Consider the following 23,258-nt stretch of genomic DNA (forward strand, 5'->3'; position numbering starts at 1 on the left):
CAAGGCACTGATAAAACTACAATCCGTGTTAGTAGTCCCCTCTAAGATGGTGAAGCTGGGCGATGGAGGAATTCTTTTATTTTTTTTTTTTTGTAAATTTTTTTTTTATTGGTGTTAAATTTGCCAACATGTAGCATAACACCCAGTGCTCATCCTGTCAAGTGCCCCCCTCAGTGCCCGTCACCCAGTCACCCCCACCCCCGGCCCACCTCCCCTTCCACCACTCCTTGTTCGTTTCCCAGAGTTAGGAGTCTCTCATGTTCTGTCTCCCTCCCTGATATTTCCCACTCATTTTTTTCTCCTTTCCCCTTTATTCCCTCTCACTATTTTTTATATTCCCCAAATGAATGAGACCATATAATGTTTGTCCTTCTCCGATTGACTTATTTCACTCAGCATAATACTTGACTTATTTCACTCAGCATAATACCAATGGAGGAATTCTTAAACTGGGTGGCACTCATTTAATTGTAGTTTTATTGATATTCATTCAATTGTACAGTTGTGAACGTGGCTTTATTATTTACATGTATGTCTCTTAAATGTTGAGGAATGCATCAAATAGTTGTAATAGAAATAATCTTTAAAGAATAGAGGGAGGAAAACGTGTCATTCCCTCTCATTTCTTAATGCACATAATAAGTGCTGGATACATCTAATATTTAAATTTCCTCCTAAATTCCTGTCTTTTATCCTCATCAAGACTAAATAAATGGACTTAAATCACCAGCTTTCAGGATCGTTCTTAGAATTAGAACCTGCGCCCATTAAAACAATTAAAATGAGAAAATATTAAGTACTACAATGCAGAGTAAATTGGAAATAACGTGTTAATGTTTCAACATTTTAATGATAATATTCATCTTTAAAAATCTCATAGTAAAGTCCTCTTTGAAAGAGGAAACAATGTTAAATAGTTTACATCTGGTGTAGAACCAAGGCTGGTTAAACTGACATACTTGATTTTCCAAAGCTGACATTTTGAAGCCATAGGGTTGTTTTTGACTCTGTTCTATTAAAGTTAGTTTCTTATCCCAAACAATCAATGTAACTGAGAACGTTTTAACTGAGTGGGTAGTTTGCAGTTGCCCCTTTGACGGATGGTGAGCACTTGTTCAGATCCTCTGGATGTTCTGTGTTGGACACACAGCTGCCTGGACGATTTGGCAAATCATCGGAGACTCCACGATGTGTGATTGCAACCGTCACCGCCCCAGGTGACTCACAGAGGGCTGGGTGACGATGGAGCAGCAGGTGCTCTCCACTCCACAGGCAGGGGAACACGCGTGGCCTCAGCTTTGGGGCGAGGACTGCATTCGGGCTCCCTGGGGTTCCTAATCTCATCTCAAAACCACACTGGTTGCTATGGGAACAGTAGCCAGAAGAAAGCAGTCATGTTTGTGGATGAAAAATTGTCTGCCTTCTTTCTGCGTGTGGGAGACCAGTTGGGTGCTGGCGGTAGCATATGCTCCAGCAGCCTGCGGGGCCCAGGGGAGCCCGACACCACCAAGGCCATGAGGCTGGGAGTCGGACCTGATTTCCAGGAGCTCACTGTCCACCCGTGACTCTGGGGACAGGAAGTTTCTGGACACCTTTGCTTCCTGGCCTGTGGGTTAGGGCCCGGTGCTTCTGCTGCGCCCAGACTGCACGGCCCCCAACAGCAGAGCCCTGGGCCGGGACCCAGACGCCGATTCCCGCTTGGTCCATGGCCCACGGGCGTGTTGAGTCCTTGGTTCTCAGGTGGAGGCTCGGGCCGAGGGGCCGCCGTGACCCTCCATGACCTCTCGCCCCCGCAGGCCTACTACGCAGTCTTCCTGAGCAAGGGCCGCCTGGAGGTGCACCTGTCCACGGGGACACGGACCATGCGGAAAATTGTCATCAGGCCGGGGCCGAGCGGGTTCCACGATGGGAGAGAACATTCCGTCCACGTGGAGAGAACTAAAGGGTAACAGAAGCTGCTGGGGAGCGGCCCTAACCTGTATGTGGGCCGCGGGGGTTCCCTGCACCCCTCGTCCCCCCCGCTGCACCTCCAGCCCTGCACCCCGGCCCTGCACCCCTTGCCCCCCCACTGCACCCCCAGCCCTGTGCCCCACCACCCCCCACAGCCCCTGCACCCTCTGCCCTGCAACCCACCACCCCCCATAGCCTCTGCACCCTCCGCCCTGCACCCCTCGCCCCCCACTGCACCTCCAGCCCTGCACCCCACCGCCCCTACAGCCCCTGCACCCCCGCCCGGCACCCCCGCGCCCCCCATTGCCCCTGCACCTCCACCCCCGCACCCCACCGCCCCACCCCCCCACCACCTGAGCTGGACCAGGCCCCTGCAGAGTGGCTACAGGGGGGAACAGAGGTGAAGGACACAGAGGGAAAGGCTACCTCGGGGACGACCCAAAAGAACTGCTTCCCAGCCCTGAGTCCTGAAGGGCAGCCACGGTGCCCTGAGCTGACGCGTCCGTCCCCAGAGTGCTGGGCACCGGGTATTCCCTGCACTGGGAAAGTCGTCTGCATTGTCCTCACAGTGATGTCTGACAACGCGGGGAATTAGTTTAGAAGGACAATTAGACAAAAGGAAGACAGAAGCCCCGAGACTTCAGACCCCCAACCAGCAGGCCATTTAATTAGAATGGAGACGTAGAAAAGACCTGGAAATCAACTGTGAGGAACCCTCAGGGCACAGAGCATATTTTTTAAATACAGCAGGATGATGGTGTAGCACTAGTTCAGGTGAGCAGGAGCTACTCTGTACAGACCTGCGTTTTCTAATTAATCCTCTTGTGGGGATAACAGTGTAGATAAGTAATAAGAATGTTTTCCAAGTAAATGACAAAGCTTTCCTTGGCTCATTTTTTTATTGTTATACAGAACATTAGGTTGTGGGCCGAATTACTACTGAGCGTTCTTGCAGGATATCTACTCGCTGCGATGTTTGGAAACCATGATTAAGACAAATGAGGGATCCGTATTTGGACAAACTGAGAATTCGCGAACCTGGGAGCCACACATTGTGGGCCTGTCCCTGAGGCGGAGTGAAAACTGAATTTTCTCATTTGAATCTTAGCGACCGCTCTAAAATACTAGTTTACAACCTTTCAGATAAGACTTAAGGTTCTTTGGCAAACGTTAACCCTTCTCATGGTGGGAAGGGCTTTTTTAACGTCTTTGAACTTGAAAGAATCTCAACAAACAAATGCAGGTTTGACAAGTACAGTTGACCAAAAAAATCATCCCAAATATGTATTTTGGTCGAGAAAGGATTCTGAGGGTCCCCGGTGCGTTACGACGTTGCGCTCAGGTGTCCTTTTAACAGGTGTCTCTTTAGGAAGGGCATTTTATTATGCCAACTTCACAGCTGTCGGCCGTTAATCCAGCCTTTATTTGATTAAGTTCAGTGTATAGTACATCGCTGAAAACTGGTCATTCGGCTAATTGGCCATATAAACAAACAGTTTCGCCATTCGCTGTTAATTAGAGGATAATGTATGGGCCGTATTAGTGGGAAGTCGGTGAACTCCGCGGCAAAGCAAGAACACATTTGCTGCCGTAATGTCTCAGTCAGGCCTCTGTGGGCCAAACACAATCACCGCCTATCCTTTCAGCAAGTGCCTCAATTAACTGATTAACTGGAGATGGCTAATGACCCTAAGAACTTCACCCAGAAACATCTTTCAATGCTTCATACCTATTCCACGGCACGCTCTGTGTCAAATGCTGGACACTTCTAACGCCTCCATCTGTGCTTGCCAACTATTTGCTCTTACCCTTCTGTGTCACCTCAAAGATTGTGCCATTTCACATCGAGTATGATGCCCTTGCTAATTTGGGAGTATTTGCCTTCCCCCAACACCATACAGATCATCAATGTCCGTTGTCGCTTCTTTTCCTGAAGCCCTGGATAAGATGATAATCGTAATGCCACTGCACAGAATCACTGCATTTTTACCAAACTGAGAGGCAAACTTCCCGAGGTGCTCTTGCCCTATTCTCTCCCCGTCTGCCTCTCTTTCTCCTTCCTCCCTTACCCTCTCTCTTTTTCTACCCCTCCCTCTGCAAAAATCTCACTTGAGTCACTTTGGTGTCTAATTCCGGGGACTCCAGGGCTCCCTGCCGTCCGTAACCTTCCATAGCCCTCTGAACCTTCTCCCGGACTCCGCGTAAGTGGCCAGTACCCCTAACTGGACAAAAGTACGAAACCCCAAGAGCCTGGAGTAGATGTGTAGGCGAGGAGTTTCCTCCTCTGTCAGAACATTCTCCATATGGGCACAGATTTAGGCTGAAGGGCACAAAGTTAGACCAGCTCTTTCAGGAATAATCTGGGATCTACGGTATCCAGAGTGGAATCATGATTTGGACCCTGCAACCCAAATATTTCTTACCATTCAAAATATGTTCCATCAAAATAAAATTGCAGGACCGCCTGGGTGGCTCAGTCGGTTGAGCATCCAACTCTTGATTTTGGCTCAGGTCGTGATGTCAGGGTCGTGGGGTGTAGGGCTCCATGCTCAGTGGGGAGTCCGCGTGGAATATTCCCTTCCTCTCTCCCTGACTCCTGCCTCCTTCGTGCACGGGCGCAGGTGTTGTGCTCTCTCTCTCCCTCTTTCCCTCAAATAAATAAGTAAATCTTTTAAAAAATGATAAATAAAATGGCAGACTTTGTTCTTCATATAAATTGCAAATGTCAGGGCACCTACTTCTCTTAATTTCTTCTTGCACGTATACAACCCATTTGGCGGTCGTTCGAAAACAAAAGCTTAGACCAATATTCCCAACAAACAAGTAATAGAATATAAGTAATGAAATGTTTTATTATGAAACTCCAAGAAGCAACTTGTAGGCAAATACAGCTGACTTGTTGATAATGTCTATTATAGCGCTTTTTGCCTATAACAGGTGCTCCATGAAGGGGCACTGAGTACATATTTTTAAAAGAGATACAGTAGAATCATAGTGGGCATATTGGTAATGTTCCTCTTTTAACAAAGAATGAAATAAATGATCTAGATCTGATGCTCCTAGAATGTAAAACACAAGCAAGATTTAGCTATCGTCTTCGAGCAATGCCTTCATTAAGTAACACAGCCTCAGTACAATCCCTTAATTAGTGTTCTCCATGGCTTAACGTAGGTATTTTCATCCTCATTTTATAAATGAATGAAATGAGATTGAGCAAGATTAAATACCTGGCCCCGGTCACACTGTCGGTAAGCCTCTACGCTAATACTCCATTCCAGTCGGTTCTTCCCGAAAGCTCACGTTCATCCTGTGTCTCCACCCTGGGGTCTACTAGGACAGGACCACTGGAATGCCCTTGGGGCAGAACCAGATCAGACACGACATCAGAAGCATGAGGGCCTCTGGCTCTTTGAAAACCCTGCTCGAGAGCAGAGATTTGCTCCCTTCAGACAATCCTTAATAGCGGTTTAAATCCCTCATTAAAACTGTTGAGAACATCGCCATGTCGTGTTAGGAAGAGTTTGCTTTTAGCAAGAAAAAAAAAAGGTGTGTGCGTGGGGGCGGGGGGACTGCTCAGTGAGTCACAGATGCCCAGAAGTGTTTTCCTAAAAGTCTCATAAAACCACCAGCATCCTTAGCAATAATGTGGAACCTCTTGAATTTTGCCAACATGCTCTTCCAGAGTTTGGTAAGAAAAAAAAAAACAATATGTCATTTCCCCTTCATGTTCCTTTTGAAAATAAATCCAATGTGCTCCCTCTCCACCCCTTGAACACTGACATTTTGAGCACCGATGAAATCCATTTTTCTTTCATTCTCTTACATCTGAACTGTCTCAACGTCGACCAGTTGCTCAGGGCCATTTCAGACCATCTTTGCCCTGGTTTGTTATTTCTAGTTCTGCATGTGGTTTTTATTCTTTTTAAAAATATATATAATTATTTATTTACTCATGAGAGACACAGGGAGAGAGGCAGAGACGCAGGCAGAGGGAAAAGCAGGCTTCCTGCAGGGAGCCCGACGTGGGCCTCGATCCCGGGGTCACGACCTGAGCCGAGGGCAGATGCTCCACTGAGCACCCCAGGCCTCCCTGGTTCTTATTCTTTATAAAGTCAAGTCAGATGGCATTTTAGGACTGAGTTTCCCCCCTAAGTACTTTGGTTTTCTCCCCGGATATATAGGAAGCTTCCAGGAATTCATTCATGGTCCTCAGGCCGGTGACTAATAGCCTCCCACCCCCTGATCTGGACTGAAATTCAAAGCCTGCTTCTAGAACAAGAGAGGCAATGCCTTTGGTGATGGTCATCATCGGGACTCCGCCCCCTTGGAGTCCCTGCCCAGGGCCCCAGGGCTGTTGTGACTAAGGAGCAGGGCCCCCGCCAGCAGGGGACCCCACGGACAGGCCGAGGGCGCCCGCGTCAGCCTGGTTCTTCCCAGAGCGCCCGGAAGGCTCTCGGCCCAGGTGCACAGCCTGTCCCCCCGCAGGGACACGAGGCACCCGGAGAGATCAAGGCCCCGGGCTCGGTCCCCGCGTCCCCCTGGGCCGCCGCTGCTCTGAGCCACCTGTGGGGGGGGGGGGGGCGGTGCCTGTGGCCTCCCAGGGACCCACTGACTCCTGTGGCTCCTGCGAGGCGAGGGGCATCCGGCCTGAGGCCCACCCACGGGCTGGGCGCTGAGCCCTGGGTTGCGGCTGTTTCTCCAGCGTCTTCACTGTGCAAGTGGATGAAGACGGAAGGCACACGCAGGCCCTGCCGGCGGAGCAGGCCATCCAGGTCCACAGGCTCTTCGTGGGGGGCGCCCCGCCGGAGTTCCAGCCACCCCCTCTCAGGAACATCCCTCCTTTCCAAGGCTGCGTGTGGAACGTGGTCATCAACTCGGTGTAAGTAGGCAACTCTGCTCTCTTAAGGGGACCACACGGGGCCACCGCAGACCCAGGGGGTGGGCGGAGAGGCAACAGGAGGAGCTGCCCTCTCGACTGGAAGGGTCAAGCCCTCGCCCTGAGGAGGGGGGGCTGGACTGTTGGGAGGCAGCACCTCAACAACTAACGCGGAGTGTTTAATTGCAATCCCATCCATCAGCCCCATGGACTTTGCGCAGCCCATGTCCTTCAAAAACGCAGACATCGGTCGGTGTGCCCACCAGAAACCCCGCGAGGACGAGGATGCAGCGGTCCCAGCCGAAGCAGTTACCCAGCCGGGGCCCGTGCCCACGCCCGCCCTCCCCACGCCCACCCCTTTTGGGGCCCACGTGAGTGTTTCCATCCTAGCGCTTTCCCATTGGAACCTGTCTTTTCAGCTGTTTTCCGAGAGAAAATAATTCAGGAGATCTAGTACATCCTACTCCTGGAATCCGAGGGAGGGCAGCGTCTACGGAAGCCCGTTCCCCGGACGCCTTCCTCTGATTACTTTTACTTCTATGTCTGTTCCGCTTTGAGCTTCTTTCTCGTGAAACAGCAGTGTTTTCCGGTGAACAGCCAGTATAGCACAGACGCGTCTACAGAACCAAAAACAAGACCCACCTGTAACATCGCCACACACATGCAACCGTATCCGTTTTCAGCCCCTTTTAGTTGCGTTTCAACTAGTAGACGCCGCATCCTGTGTATGATGTGGTGGCCTCTGTTTTAAGACCGGTAATCCGTGACTAAACATCACGCAGACGTGGCTGCCCGACTACGAGGCCGACAGGCCCTGTCTGGGGCCCAGAGGGAGGCTCACGGCCCTGCCGAGAGGTCGGGGCTTCACACAGGATGGAAATCAGACGTGAGCCAGCTTGAGGTGAGGGCGGAGCAGACACATTCGGAGCCGCTGGGAGACTCAGAAAGCAAAGGAGCATGAGTCTTGTCTTTGCTTGGGCCTTGGGCTTTTATCGAGAACCGTGGTCCTCGGACTGATTAGAACAGAGACGAGGGCCCACGTGTGATCGTTTGGGGCCCGGGGTCCTGGTGGCAAGACGTCTAGGCTGGAGATCTGGAACACACGTAAGCTAGCTCTGTCGGTCATTCTCACCCGGGCCTGCCTTAAATGTCACCTGTGCTAAAGCCTTCATCGACCTCTTGCCCCTTACAAGGAGGAGGTACACTCTTTGCGTTCTGAGGCGTGTGTGAAAGGGGGCGGGGTGCCGTACTGGCAAGAACAGAGGAGCCAAAAACGCAGATTTTTGTGGAGTCCTTCCGTTTCCCTATCTTGATGAGTATGTGCGTGTGTGCGTGTGTGTGACACACAGAGACACGTAGGATGTTCCCTTGTGTGGGGGGTAATCATTCCATTGATTAGAGCATGGCTTTCCGAGTAGACAGCCAGGGTTGCAATGCATACACTCCCGTCTACCGTGAGTATGAATCTGGGAAAGCTACTTAGCCAATCTAGGCCTCAGTTTCCTCATCTGTACAGTGAGTGTATTTATGACACATAAGTCCAAGAGTTAACATGAGGACTTAAAAAAATGTTTCTTAAATGCCTAGTGCAAACTCAACATTTAATAAATGGCCTAACTGCTCTATCGTCGTGATCATAATGACTGCCTCCGAGTGCTGACGCTGCGCCAGCCGCTGCCTAAATGATTGCCATTCAGCCTCATATGTAATTTTCATCATGGCTCTGTAAACGATACATCATCCCATTTTTGGTTTGAGTTAATAAGAATTGTCTAGCCTCAGTCGCCCAGTAAATGGCAGAATAGGAATTTTCGCCCAGGAGGCCCGACTACACAGCCGGGCTCCTTATCACTGCAACGCTCTGTCTTTGTAATTCATTCTACTTTTTCCTCATCATAGGCCATTTAGAGTGCTGCTAGTTTTTCACTGTTAGGAACTATATTCTGATGAGCGCCTCTATTTACCAAACTTTCTTCTTTATTGTCTCAAGACAGATTCTTAGATGGATAAATGTCAGATTAAATGAAGACTATCCCGAAGTTTCTCAAAACGTACCCATTAATTGCTTTTTCCAAAGGTCTCATCAGTTTCCATTCTCACCACCAATGTATCCAAGAGGGTGGATCTCACTATACTCTTTACAGCATACCTGTCATATTTATAATGCTTGCCAACTGATGGGTGCAACACGCTGTCTTGAGCACGGATTTTGAAAACTCTTGTTCATTTCATTTTCTCCCTTAGTTTCCACCATGGAAAGGGTTGTTCTGTAGAGCGATCTGCTGCTCATCACTAGAGATATTTTTGAGCTTGCATCTTTCTAGCATCCCTTCCAGGATTTGGGAAGAGCAAAGTCCTTATGCTTGCGGTGAGCGTAGCGAATAGACTTGTGGAATTGCTATGTCGTACACCTGGAACTAACATAACATTGTGTGTCAATGATACTTCAATTAAAAAAGAAAACATAGCAAAAGCTTTTCTCCCAGGGTAAATAGTCTATAACCTCAAGCATTCTCCATGTGACCTAATTTCTTATTCCTTTATTTCAACACATCAATATTCTTTTTTATTTTTTTTATTTTTTATGTATTTATCTTTCAACAGATCAATATTCTGAAGTTTGAAATGTCCCCTTCAAAACGTGGCACCTGGAATAGACAATATTACTCAAAGTGCCCAGGTCAGGGGACAGCAGTACCTCTCCTTCCATTGGTCTGTCCTTATATTTTATTAAGTATACAACTGAGAATACTTTGGTATTTTAACTGAGTCAATCTGCTGGCTCATCCTCAGTGCCATATTCAGTCAACCACAATCTGGAGAGCCTGTCTACCACTCAACCTTCTCTTGGGTCAGGTCTCTCAGCCAGCCCATCTTGACTTGGTCCAGTTCACTGGTGGAGAAGCTCGCTGGTCCCCAGTCATCACCTCTCTTTGCTCAGTGCCTGCACAAACTCTATTTTATAGGGAGTCTCCAGCATATCCCTCTGTGGTTTCTGGAGATCACATTTTCCCCCCTTTTTTTCTGAAAATAAAGATACTTTCCCATCTGGGACTGGAGATTTTTAACTCATTTAAGTTTTCTTGTAACCTTCTGTTCTAATTCCAATTTCCATTTTCTCTCAGCAGTATGTGTTTTAACTTTTCCGAAACAGAGCGTTCCACTGAGATAAGACAAAAGCAAAAGAGAAGTTGAGTGGCAATCCTGTGGGCTGGTATACAAAGACTCACAGAACACCAGAGCTAGAAGAGACCTTAAAGATCCTGACCCTTAATTGACTCTTAACAAAGCCCTAGAACTTAGCTCAGGGCCTGTCATCACGCACATTACTGACAGTTGGCACTAAAACCCAGATATCTCAATTCCATCAGCTATCTCCCCTTATGCCATGTGGGCATAATTACATTTCTTAGAACCTCCATCCTTATGGGGTTATATTTTTACAGTTTCAGATCATGGGACCATACACATCTTTCCATTTGATCTTAATAATAATTAATTATTCTCTTATTTTCTTAAATGATTTAAGAAATACATATATTTAAGAAATAGGAATAATTTCCTTATTTCTCTTAATAATTCTCTTATTTTCATTCTTTGTGTGGAGAGAAGTGTCTGCTTTTTAAAGGGGACCAAAAGTTAAACGTTCAACAATTTATAACGAATATTTGTCGAGAGACTACTACATGCAAAAATTAATACAATATCATCATTGCTAGCGAGGGAGAGGGGGAGAGACAGAGAGTGGAAGATTTGAGGAATAAGACGCTCATATAAATGACAAACCCACTATGTGTGGAGGTCAGTGTGGCTAAGAGCGGAGTGTGGGCCACACACACAGCCCGCTGGCTTTCAAGACTGAAAACTGGAAACGTGGCAGGGTGTCCCTGAAACTGCATCCAAACCAAATGATTAGTGGCATCTAGAAGTGTAAAAACAAGTCTATAAAATGCAAATTTTAATATATCATCACACTCTTGTACATAAAATCTTTCAGTTGAAACAATACAAAATGATGACATACTTAGGACATTATGTGAAGTGGATGAAACAGGACATAAAAGCATACATATTGCATAATCACATCTACATCAATAGATGGGAAAAAACACATTAAAAAATCCTTGCAAAAAAAATATATCAGAAGCTAACAGCAGATGTATTATGGACTAGAGATGATTTTCATCATTTAAAAAAAATATATATATATATTCTTACGTGTGTTTTGCTTTCATAACTTTTTCTAAAAGATACATTGAAAGCGGTGGCTTTCAACCTCTCTTTATTCCTGTGCAACATCACATTAAGGGCTGGTTTCTCCTCTGGGCACCCCCCTCCACGTTGGGGGCCGCTGAGAACGACTACTGGGCCTTTTCCAGTGATCTGGGACCGGGGCCTGCCCGCCTACTTCCACTCAGTGGCCTCGGGTGAGTGACTTGTCCTCCCTAAATGTAAAATGACCCTTTGAAAAATAAGAATGGTGCCATCTACCCAGCCAAGGATTATCATGAGGAAGTAAATTATATGCTGTATGCAAAGCACCCAGCACGGTGCCTGGCGCTCAGAAACACCCCAAAAGTCTTCCGTGGGAATCGTTAGCCTTTCACGCTTTCAGGGGGAGAGCGAGTGCCAGGAAAGAAAGGGAGTGGCGGGTGTTCCACGTTCAACAATTGCAGACTCCAGTGGGATATGGAGGTCATAGCTCGAGTCTCGCATCATTTTCCATTCTCACCATCCCCTTCCCTTTTCACACCAGAATTTAGATCGTAAGAAGGTCGTTAAGAGCTAAGGCCTGTAGGTTAATTCCTCTGTTCTCAGAGGCCGAAGGGGCTGTCCCCTATGGTGGGTCCCCTCCCCGCCAGCATCTCACACCATGAGGATGCTGTTCACCGGGCTCCAGCGCAGGCTCAGAGTATCCTGGGAAAGCCCTGCCCTGAGGACTGTGTCGGTCCCATCATTTGGACTTGCTGGGACGTCACACAGCAGAGGTCACTGTACGTGTATTATCGCATTTGATAGTGTGAGAGCCCAGCTTCCCGTTATGCTTTTCTCTTGTTCCGTGTGTGGCCCAGTTGGAGCTCATTAAATATTTCTATGTGTCACATCTGTAGAGATCCCTCATGAAGACGGTGGGTGGGGCGGGGTCAGACTGTAGATGTCTATGACCACCGGCAGGTCTACACGGGGTTTGTACCGAGTCTTTATAACCAGCATGGCCGTGTGCCTTTGTATACAATGAACTGGCTGCATTTTCTTTTTTTTACTTGAAGCTTATTGGAAAGTTGAACTTTGAAATGTGAATGCTAAGAAGAGTGATGCAAATAGCCGTGAAGAGTCCCCGTGTTGTTAAGGGCTTTGGGGAGTTGGGGAAGAGAAGCGGGCGGAGAGGGAAAGAATAGGCCAAAAGAAAGCCATTTCTCTCGCAACTTGAGTGCTACGACTTTAAAAGCTAAATACGGTCCATGCCGAAGGACGAGTCAGGTCAACCCCGATATGCGTTTAAAGGGGAAAAAAAAAACTATTTTCCATAGCGCAAGGAACCTCTGTCCAGGTGTTAGCGTGTAAATATTACTGCGGGTGCCCAGGACCTACCAAAGGGGCTCGTGGGCAGAGTGGTCACATAATTCACTTTCTCGATAAACAGCTTGAGTAGGGATTTTATATTTCGGAACATTAAAGTCAGTGCTGTGAAAAGTATCTCCCACTTAGTATGCGTCCGTAAAACAGAGCATCACAAAGAAGCGTGCAACTTCTCAGATGCGATTTGAGCCCCCATTTGTTAGTGGGGTTACTGACTCATGAAAGAGGAAAACGATGCAGTTTTCATGATCGTTCATCACTCGGTGCTTTCAAGAACAAAGAGGCCAGTTTTGATAAATGCAATTTGAATGTCTGCTCTGCAGCAATCTCAGTTCCAGGAGGCTGGCCTACCGACCATGGGCTGCCCCCAGTCCGATAAGTCATTTCCAGGTGTCCGCCAACGACCAGCCGTGGGCACGGCCGCCGCTGTATTCTGACCTGAAACGGAGGAGCTGAGGTGACAAAGTTTTCCCCGTTGCTAACCTGCTGCGTTATCCGACCCTGAGCGCGGCCTCGGGGAGCAGGGCTCCGGCCACCGCCCTCTGCGGCCGTGCCACCCACCGCGCCAGGCAGCAGGGCACCGCCACCTGCACCTGCCAGCGTGGAGGAGGAGGAGGAAGAGGAGGAGGAGGAGGAGGAGGAGGGAAGGAGGAGGAGGGGGAGGGGGAGAGGAGGAGGAGGAGGAGAGAGGGAGGAGGAGGAGCAGGAGGGGGAGGAGGAAGAGAAGGAGCAAGCTCACAGCCCCCTAAGCGCACCTCAGTACTTCAACGTGTCCCCACAAGGTGGCAGGGTTGTAACGCATTCAGATTGATGAGTCTGTGGATTTTTTTTTCCTTTTTATTATTGTTGTTTTAACACATTTCAAAGATAAGTGTTTCCAAAATAATACAGGTAAAGTATCACATCCATAAGGATGATGCCTCCTCTCAAGCTCACGTCGGCTTGGAGGAGGAAGCTGTCTTGCAATCGTCATTCTTTTTTGACGCTTCCTTGGAGGGGGCACCTGTGTGGCTCAGCTGCTTCAGCATCAGGTTCCTGATTTTGGCTCAGATTGTGATCTCAGGGCCATGAGCCCCCGTCCCTGCCCCATCTGCCACACTCATGCTCCTCGCTCACTCACTCGCTCGCTCGCTCGGCCTAGTCTGCTTGTCCCTCTTCCTCCCCCTGCTTGTGTTCTCTCTCAAATAGATAAAATCTTCAAAAAAAATTGTTTAAAGCATCCTTGGAATTACCCCCATGAGAAGACCCTTTCTCTTAATCCTCTTAACTTGGATTTCTATAGGAAGCAGGTTGAAAAATAAGACGACCTTATTTGTGTGCAGACCATGAGGCACTTTCTGTTCCATCTCATAAATTCCCTTTAAAATGTTAGAGGGGGAAAGGCGCTTAGGCAGCAGGAGGAGCAGCTGGACCCTCGGAGGGGCCCCGGGAATAGGGCCGAGCCACCAGGGTCTGCGCCCTCCTGTGCACATGCCAGCGTGGAGGCAGGCAATAATATATACGCCAGGCCGGCTTGCAGACTCCCCAGGGGAAGGTGAGGCACAGCAAACATCCAGTCCCACGTGCCTTTAGCCAACGGAGAGGACAGGTCTACACTTGCCCCAGAATCAGTGCAGAGCACAGGCTGGCAAATTGGCTTCCCATTTAAATCCAAAAATACATACGTATAAAAATTCTCCTCTGCCAGCACTTCTCGGTTCTCTTCCAGCTGCCAGTTTTAGAAAGGAAGGTGATGGAAGGTTTTTTTTTTTTTTTAATATTTTTTATTTATTTATTAATGAGAGACCCAGAGAGAGACGCAGAGACCCAGGCAGAGGGAGAAGCAGGGTCCATGCGGGGGGCCCGACGCGGGACTCGATCCCGGGACCCCGGGGTCACGCCCTGGGCCGAAGGTGGTGCTAAACCGTGGGGGGGGGCCCCCGGGCTACCCCCTACAGCTTCTTACGAGACCGCTCACGAAGCCCCTGCGCTCCTGTGGCAGAGGCTCCCCTCCAATGCCGAGGTGGGCTCTGTGGCCTCTGGAAGGCCCGGGGGTGCGGAGCAAAGCATGGCGAGCGGCTCGGGGCGGTATGTGGGCCTCGGCAGGTGCCCCGTGACCCCCGCCACCGCCGGACTCGGGCCTCGGGGTGTCTGTGGGCAGCGACTGCAGCCTGGGGGTCGCGGCTGAGCCACGAGGCCTCCAAGCCCCTGGGGCCCGTCCTGCGAGATGGGGGCACCCTGGGGCCGCGTGGACAGAGAGCGTGTCCCTGTTCTGCCTGCCGGGGTGAGCCCTCCATGGGCGCAGGGGCCGCCATCTGCCCCTGCGGAGCAGCGTCCTGGCGGCTCACACCCTCCCGGCCTCTCCCTTGCCGAGGCACACGCTCCGTGGACAAGGGACTGCGACGCCGTCCTCGTCCCGGGGCCACAGCCTGGCGCTGAGGAGTCAGCTGCCCTTGCCTGGGAAGAACCTTCTGTAGCCTGTGCTTGGGGCCAGAGTCTGGGTCGTTACCTGGGTCCCCTCCGGGGCCTCAGTGCTCTACAGAGCCGAGGGTCACACTGCCACATACGGGCCTGGTCACTGGCAGGGCTGGAGCCAAATGGAAACGCGGGGCCCCTTTTTCCAAAAAGGTGACAGGACGGTGACAGCAGAGCGCTGAGCCACGCAGGCTGGCCCGCGCAAGCTCTCCCGCCCCAGCACCGGGTCTGGGTCCCTGCACGGTGACAGCTGGCCTGGGACACAGTTGGTTCCGGTGAAAAGGCACCGCGTTGCCCAGCAGCCGGCTCAGGGACCGAGTGGCCCGACAAGTGTAGACACAGCCTCCTGAAAGTCGAAATGCGTGGAAGCCTGCTCGGGGGCGATGGTTCTGGAGAGAAAGTGATGCAGGAGGAGATGGGGGGGACACGGGGGGAACACACACCCTCTACTTGTGTAGCCCAGTGGCCTGCTCGTCACCATCCCCGGCCTGGCTTCTTGGAAGATAACTCTTCCCCAGGGAAGTAAACGTGCAAAGGAAATCCCAGTTTTCTCAGAAACATCCACAATTTTTTTTTCCCATCGAGGGTAATGAAAACAGGAATGGATCAATAAATACTTGGGGGCACATCGATTTGGCAAGTCAAGGGCACGACGTACAGGATTCCCGCTTTCGGCTCGCTCCATCGGGAGACGCGCCATGTGGCCGAGGGCACAGATAAGCGGAGGCCGTGGCTCCTGCTAAGGACCTCGAGTGGGACCACGTGCGAACACGAGGCGACAGGGGAGGAACCGTTAGAGAGCAGGATCACATCTTCGGGAGCAGAGGCCCTCAGAGCCTCTTTTTCCCCTGGGTGTTTTACAGGGTCCTTGCGCGGCAGATCCAGAGCCAGCTCTTCTGGTCGGGAGCAAGCAGTTCGGACTTTCGAGAAACAGCCACGTTGCAATTGCGTTTGATGACACCAAAGTCAAAAACCGGTACGTGGTGCCCCACGACACAGGGAAGGAGGGCGGCGCCAGGTCCTGAGCGGTCGCTCCTCCTGAGGCCGAAGCAGCTGCATGGAGCTCGGCCGGGGTCGGGCACACACGGAGAGCCGGGTCTCAGGGGCCCTCCTGCTGTCCCCCGGGGACACTCACCCAGGGCCTGAGAGTAAGAACACGCTTGTGGTTCTCCGCTTTGCACGCGTCTCTTCCCCAGGCTCACGATTGAGTTCGAAGTGCGGACAGAAGCGGCGTCGGGCCTGCTCTTCTACATGGCTCGGATCAACCACGCGGACTTCGCCACCGTTCAGCTGAGACATGGGTTGCCCTACTTCAGTTACGACCTGGGAAGCGGTGACACCAACACCATGATCCCCACCAAGATCAACGACGGCCAGTGGCACAAGGTAAAAGGCCCCGCAATGGCGGTGGTGATGGTGGTGGCGGCGTCCTCGAGGGGGACCCGGTGGCAGCGGCGCCACTGTCCCCGGGGCTCCTGCTGTGCTCCCAGTGCACCTGCTGTGCTCGCACTGTAATCCTGACTCTGCAGCCAGCGGGCTGTGCAAATAAAGCAAATAAAGCAAGTGCCGCCTGCAAGCGCCCACCCCTGGGAAGCGTAATCAGACCCGGGCGGACCCCATTCTTGCCCTGCAGCTGCGGTCCCCCAACCACTGGGTACAAACCAGGGCCAGGGGCGTGTGTGCACCGAGAATACCTGGTGAGGAACGTGGGGCAAGGGAGTGAATTCATCTTAACACTCTACGTATTCAACGTAGAGGAATAATACGGGTTCTGAGATGGCCTTTTCCTCCTCTTAAGGTGCTCACACGGCCTCTCGTTTATGAAATCATATTTGACAAACTAAAAGGCAGGGAACTAACGTGGGCCCTGAGGCTTCCTCCCACCCCCACCCCCACCCCCACCCCCCCCCATCAACCCCTTCCTGCTCTGTGGAAACCAAGAGTCTGGGAAGCTGCTAGATCATGTGCAACGTGCTCTCGGGCAGCGTCCCCACCGATAGCCATTTGGAACAACTTTGGAAACTGGCCTTCCACCCAGAAACTGGGCCCGTGATGGGAACCAAAGGCTCACCTGCCAGCTTACTGCCCTCCTTGGCCGGGCTGCAGGTCTCTACCGCATCGCCTGGTTAAAGTGCACACGCAGAACCAGTCTCTGCGCCTGCAGTCGCCTATTCAGCACAGCTTCCCTCGCTAGACTAGTAGAATGTTTAATTTTGCGGATTTGGTATCGTGAGGTGGTGGGTTTCCTCTATTAACAAATGTCGACTTGGCATATCCTATAGGAAGCCAGAGAACCTGAAAAAATACCATTAAAAAATGCAAAGTCAATCAACTCATTATCCTGGATATAAGAAACGGAACCTCCGTGCTTGCCTGAGAGCTCACGAGCCACAAGTACCGATCTTCCCGAAGGAGCAGGAGCCCTCGTTAAGGCCTATTCTCCTCTCCAGGCTAACAGAATAAATATGACATTTGAAAAATGGACCTATTGTGGGTCCACAATGCGCATGGGATTAAGAAAGAAAGTTTGCTATGAGCAGCAAAGTTAAGGAGGCGTTTAGTTTTGAAGACGCATCCCCACTGCCTCCCAAACCAGAACAGACAAGTGTAAAACGAGATCCTGATCATTCTAATCCTGACATAGACTCATTTTAAACCAAGCGGGGTCACCCACTCCTTTTCCTAAACGCAGGCTCCGGGTGTTTCTTAGGCCCAAGCCAGTCTTGACACCCCTGATTTTGCTCCACCCCGAAAGATAATCCTCCCCACGGCCGAAATCTCAGCATCAGGTGGCCGTCTGTCTTCCTCACGCCCTGTGTACCCACCAGCAGCCGTGGAAACGGCCATGCACCCTCGCACACTGCCCTTCCTTCCATTCTGCACCACAAGTGCCTGTTGGGCAGAGGGACACAGCCTATCTGAGATCGTGGGGCACGGATCCCGCAGCTCACTTAATTCACAACAGGGGCTCCCGACTGGCGAGGATCCTGCTGACAGCAGACCTCTTGATCCATGTGCTCCCTTGCCAATCTATAGGAAAAAAAGGCCTTAATCTAAAGCTCACCCAGGACGACTTTGCACCCTTTTGGAGAAGCTGGAGTCATGGAAGAGGCAGGGTGTGAGGGACACTGTAAAGATGGGTTCAATTTCCCTTCTGGGCCCACTTAGGCCCTAAATAAGTTATTCCATTTTTTCCCCTGACGAAGATCCAAAAAGTTCTCATGTCGTACGCTCAGCCTATTGGAAATTTATCCGTGATTGGCTTTAATGAGTCGTCTTCTTTTCATAGATTAAGATTATGCGAATTAAGCAAGAAGGAATTCTTTATGTAGATGATGCATCCAACAGAACCACCAGTCCCAAGAAAGCAGATATCCTGGACGTCGTGGGAATGCTGTATGTTGGCGGGCTACCCATCAACTACACCACTCGAAGAATTGGTCCGGTAAGGGTCCAATTTACTTTTTACGTGTGTGGCTTAAATAACTGCCTCAGCCCTGTATGTACGTTGAGTTACTAGTTCACACGGGGACCCGGCCACTTATAGGTGTGGCCAAGAGATCATCTTTTCTGAAAAGTGACGGGTTTTCTAGACAGATTTGACCCGGAGAGACAATATTACCAAACAGAGTATGGGCCCTGGAGCGGACGCCCTTGGCTTAAATACCTACCTACCTGGTAACTAGCTGTGTGGTCTGGAGCAGGCTGCTTAATCTTTGTTTGACAAAATCCCCTATTTTGTAAAATAGGATCAGAGCACCAAACAGAAACAAGGTCACTGTAAAGATTAAGTGAGGTGATATGGCGAAAGAGCTTGGACGAGTACTAAGCATATAGAAAGCACGGGGATATAAGGAAGATGATGTCGATGGTATTGTTTCAGGGCTAGAGATTTCGCAAATATTGAGAGGTGGTATTTAGACTACAGTCGTCCAACTGTAGTTGGCATTTAGGGGACAGTACGGGATCCAAAATGTAAAGTCCTCACTCGTGAGGACTTATAAACCAGTATTCACGAAATAATGCTTCATCAGACCATGTGTCCTGGTTTCCTTTGGAAAACATGACTTTAAGGAGAAGGGATCAGTGTTTTTAGAGAGCGTATTACAAAGGACCGTATTGCATTTCTGGACCCAGAGCACGTGATGGCGCAGAGCCGTCCTTCGTCACAGATGACCGGTCAGCACAGTTGCAATCTTCAGCTTTGGGCTCCCCTTGTGGGTGGGCAGTGTTGCGTTCCTTTCGTAGCTGTTGGACACGCTACCTCGGCCGATCAAAATGAGAGTGTCTGGAGTTCATCACAAGAGCGATTAACGGGTGCCCCTTAAACCGGATGAAATACAGCGGAGCAGAGAATGATTGAGTTATTTTTATGGTCCCTACACTGTAAATGCTCTGTGCCAACTTTCTAGGTCTAGGTGTATGTGCATTTTCCCAGGAAGGACTCCACCGCTTCCCTTAGGTTTGCATGAGGAAGAAGCACTAAGCCAGACTTGATTCTCTTCAGATAGAATGAGATTAGGACAGAATGTGTATATAGTGAGGTTACTACACGATTGATAAAAACATGAAGTTTTTTACAACGAACATAGGGACTAATTAAATATCTGTTTAATCGTAGAGTTGACACATGTTACATTGGTTTCACTCAACATGTAGTTGGACAAATTTATACGTTATGCTGCGCTCGCTGCACGTTTACTACCACCGGTCACCGTACAGTATTATCACACTATCACTGACTAGATTCCCTGTGCTCTACCTTTTATTCCCTTTTATTCATTCCATACCTGCAAGTCTGTACTTGGTCCTCTTCATCCATTCTGCTCATCCCTCACCCCCAGCCCTCTGGCAACCATCAATTTGTTCTCTGTAATTTTGGGTCTGTTTCTGGTTTTTGTTTGTTCGTTCAATCATTCATCCATTTGTTTGTTGGTTTTTTTAGATTTTACTTATAAGTGAAATCATATAGTATTTGTTGTCTCTACTTTATTTCATTTAACATAATACCCTCTAGGTCCATGCTTGCCCCCCAATGGCAAGATCTCCTTCTTTTTCGTGGCTCAGTAATATTCATTGTATATAAATACCATCTTCTTTGCCCATTCAGCTATAGTAGGTATTTCCTTTATTCCCTGTCTTGGCAGCTGTAAATAATTCTCCAATAAACACAGGGGAACATGTATCTTTTCAAATGAGTGTTTTCATTTTCTTTGGGAAAATACCCGGGAGTGGAATTACTGGATCACATGGTAGTTCTATTTTTAATTTTTTCGAGAACTTCCATACTATTTTCCACAGGGGCTGCACCAATTCACATTCCTGCCAGGAGTGCGCAAGGGTTCCTTTTTCTCCACATCCTCACAGAAACTTGTTCCTTCTTGTCTCCTTGATTCTAGCCTTTCTGAGACTGTATGAGGATATCTCATCGTTTTGATTTATATTTTCCCTACTGACTAATACTGTACAGCATCCTTTCGTGTCTGTATTTGCCATCTGTACATCTTCTATAGAAGAATATTCATATCCTCTGTCCATTTTTTTAATTGGGCTATTTTTGGTTTGAGTTGCATTTTGGATACAACCCCCTTATTAGACAGTCATTTACAGAATCTTCTCCCAACCAGTAGGTTGCCTTGTCATTTTCTTAATGGTTTCCTTTGCTGAACAAATGTGTTGGTTTTTTTTTGTTTTGGGGGTTTTTTTTTGTTTTGTTTTGTTTTGTTTTTGGTGTAGTCCCAATAGTTTAATTTTGCTTTTGTTTCCCTTGCTAAGGAGACATATCTAGAAAAATGTTGCTAAGGCCAACGTCAAAGAAATAACTGCCTTTGTTTTCTTCTAGGAATCCTATGGTTTCTGGTCTTATATTTAGGTCTGTAATCCATTTTGAGTTTATTCATGTGCGTGGTACTAAGAAAGTGGTCTAGTTTCATTCTTTTACATGAAGCTGCCCAGCTTTCCCAGCACCATTTAAGAGACAGTCTTTTCCCCATGGTATATTCTTACATCATTTGTTGTAGATTAAACGATCGTGTAAGTGTGGGTTTATTTCCGGGATCTCTATTCTGTTCCATTGATCTACATGTCTCTTTTTGTGCCAGTCTCATACTGTTTGGATTAACTAAAGCTTTGTAGCATCCTTGAAGTCTAGAACTGCGATATCTCTAGCTTTGTTCTTCCTTCTTAAGAATGCTCTGGCTCTTTAGGGTCTTTTGTGATCCCATATGGTACATTTTAGTATTATTTGTCATAGTTTTGTAAAAAAGCTCCTGGTATTTTGACAGGGGCTGCACTGAATCTGTAGATTGCTTTAACAATATTTATTTAACAATACTAATTCTTCCATCCATGAGCATGGAATATCTTTCCGTTTGTGCCATCTTCAGTTTCTTTCATCAGTGCATTACAGTTTTTAGAGTACAGCTCTTCCACCCCCTCCATTAAGTTTATTCCGTGGTATTTTATTCTTTTTGGTGCAATCATAAGTGGAATTGTTTTCTAAATTCTCTTTCTGCTATTTTGTTAACAGTACATAGAAATGCAATCGATCTCTGGGTATTAATTTTGTATCCTGCAATTTTACTGAATTCATTTCTTCTGGTGGAGTCCTTAAGGTTTTTCTATGTATGTTACATCATTTGCAAATAATGACAGTTTAACAGTTTAACTTCTTCCTTACCAATTGAGACATCTTTTATTTCTTGTCTGATTACTGTGGCTAGAATTTTCAGTACTATGTCTAATAAAAGTGTCAAGAGTGGGAGCGCCTGGGTGGCTCAGTCGGTTAAGTGTCTGCCTTCAGCTCAGGTCATGATCCCAAGGTCTTGGGATTGATCCCCATGTCAGACTCTCTGCTTGGCAGGGAGTCGGTTTCTCCCTCTCCCTCTGCCTGCTGCTCTGCTTGTGCTCTCTCTCTCTCTCTCTGTCAAGTAAGTGAATAAAACCTTTTATTTTTTAAGTGTCAAGAGTAGACATCCTTGTCATATTCCTGATCTTAGAAGAAAGCTCTCAGTTTTTCACCATTATGTATATTGTAAGCTCCAGGTTTTTCAGATATGGCCTTTACTATGTTCCCTCTAAACCCCACCTTTTTGACAGTTTTTATTGACAGATGTTGAATTTTACCGAATTTTTTTTTCTGCATCTGTTGAGAGGATTATGTTATTTCTATTTTCCACTGTGTTAAATGTGATGTATACTGTTGATTTTTTAATATTGGGCCATTCTTGCATGCCCAGAATAAGTCCTACTTGACTGTATTTTCCATATATTACAGAATGTGATTTGTTAATATCTTGTTAAGGATTATTTTTGCATTTATGCTCATCAGAGATATTGGCCTATAGTTCTCTTTTTGTGTGATATCTTTGTCTGGCTTGGGTATCAAGGTAATGCTGGCCTCAGAGAATGCATTTGAAAGCTTTCCTTCCTCTTCTACTTTTTTAAAATACTTTGAGGAGAATAGGTATTCACTCTTCTTTAAATGTTTCGTAGAATTCACCTGTGAAGCTATCTGGTCTAAGACTTTTGTTTGTTGGTAGTTTTCTGATTGCACATTAAATTTTCTTACTAGCAATTTGTCTCTCCAGATTTTCTATTTCTTCTTAATTCAGTTTCGGAATATTGTACATTTCTAGATATTTATCCATTTCTCTAGATTATATGCCAACTTGTTGGCATATAATTTTTCATAGTATTCTCTTATAATCCTTTGTATTTCTGTGGCGTCAATTGTTCTCTTTCATTTTTTATTTTATTTGGGTCCTATCTTTTTCTTTTTTTGATGAGTCCAGCTAAAGGTTTATCAGTTTTGCTTATCTTTTCAAAGAACTAGCTCTTGGTTTTATTGCTCTTTTCTATTGTCTCATTTATTTCTGCTCAGATCTTTATTTTTTCCTTTCTTCTATTCACATTTGTTCTTGGTTGTTCTTTTTCTAGTTCCTTTATGTGTAAAGTTAGATTGTTTACTTAAGATTCTTGTTTCTTGAGGTGGGCCTACGAATTGTTATAAATTTCCCCCTTTGCACCAATTTCTCTGTGTCCATTGTGTTTTCATTTTCATCTGTCTCCATGTATTTTTTAATTTCTTCAGTGACTCATTGGTTGTTTAGTAGCATGCTGTTTAGCAACCACATTTGTATTTTTTCCAGTTTTTTTCTTATGACTGATTCTTAGTTTTATACCAGGTAGCCAGAAGAGATGCATATGATCTCAGTCTTCTTCAATTTATTCAGTCATATTTCATGGCCTAACTTGGGATCTACACTGGAGTATATTCCATGTGTGCTTAAAAAGAATGTGTATTCTATTATTTTGAGGTGCAATGTCCTTCTGGCCTAGTGTGTCATTCAAAGAAACTATTTTCCTATTGATTTTCATCTTGGATGATGTATTCATT

General features: G+C 47.8%; 1 protein-coding gene and 1 long non-coding RNA gene across 4 annotated transcripts in view; one reads left to right on the plus strand and one right to left on the minus strand.

Annotated features, from left to right (window-relative positions):
• The window catches only part of LAMA2 (laminin subunit alpha 2), a 583,647-nt gene that overhangs the window by 543,556 nt on the left and 16,833 nt on the right, over nt 1-23,258 (plus strand). For all 3 annotated transcript variants that reach the window (XM_072833687.1, XM_072833697.1, XM_072833705.1), the window contains 6 exons: nt 1,797-1,945; nt 6,653-6,829; nt 7,029-7,197; nt 15,724-15,836; nt 16,057-16,246; nt 18,150-18,305. In XM_072833687.1, coding sequence (XP_072689788.1) covers nt 1,797-1,945; nt 6,653-6,829; nt 7,029-7,197; nt 15,724-15,836; nt 16,057-16,246; nt 18,150-18,305 — 954 coding nt within the window. The remainder of the gene's footprint in view (nt 1-1,796; nt 1,946-6,652; nt 6,830-7,028; nt 7,198-15,723; nt 15,837-16,056; nt 16,247-18,149; nt 18,306-23,258) is intronic.
• The window catches only part of LOC140637318 (uncharacterized), a 62,798-nt gene continuing 52,830 nt past the window's right edge, over nt 13,291-23,258 (minus strand). The window contains exons 6-7 of the long non-coding RNA XR_012034496.1: nt 16,932-17,155; nt 13,291-16,397 (exon numbers count right to left, since the gene is read on the minus strand). This is a non-coding gene — a long non-coding RNA (uncharacterized lncRNA). The remainder of the gene's footprint in view (nt 16,398-16,931; nt 17,156-23,258) is intronic.

Source organism: Canis lupus, chromosome 1, assembly GCF_048164855.1.
Source record: "Canis lupus baileyi chromosome 1, mCanLup2.hap1, whole genome shotgun sequence".
Lineage (NCBI taxonomy): Eukaryota > Metazoa > Chordata > Mammalia > Carnivora > Canidae > Canis > Canis lupus.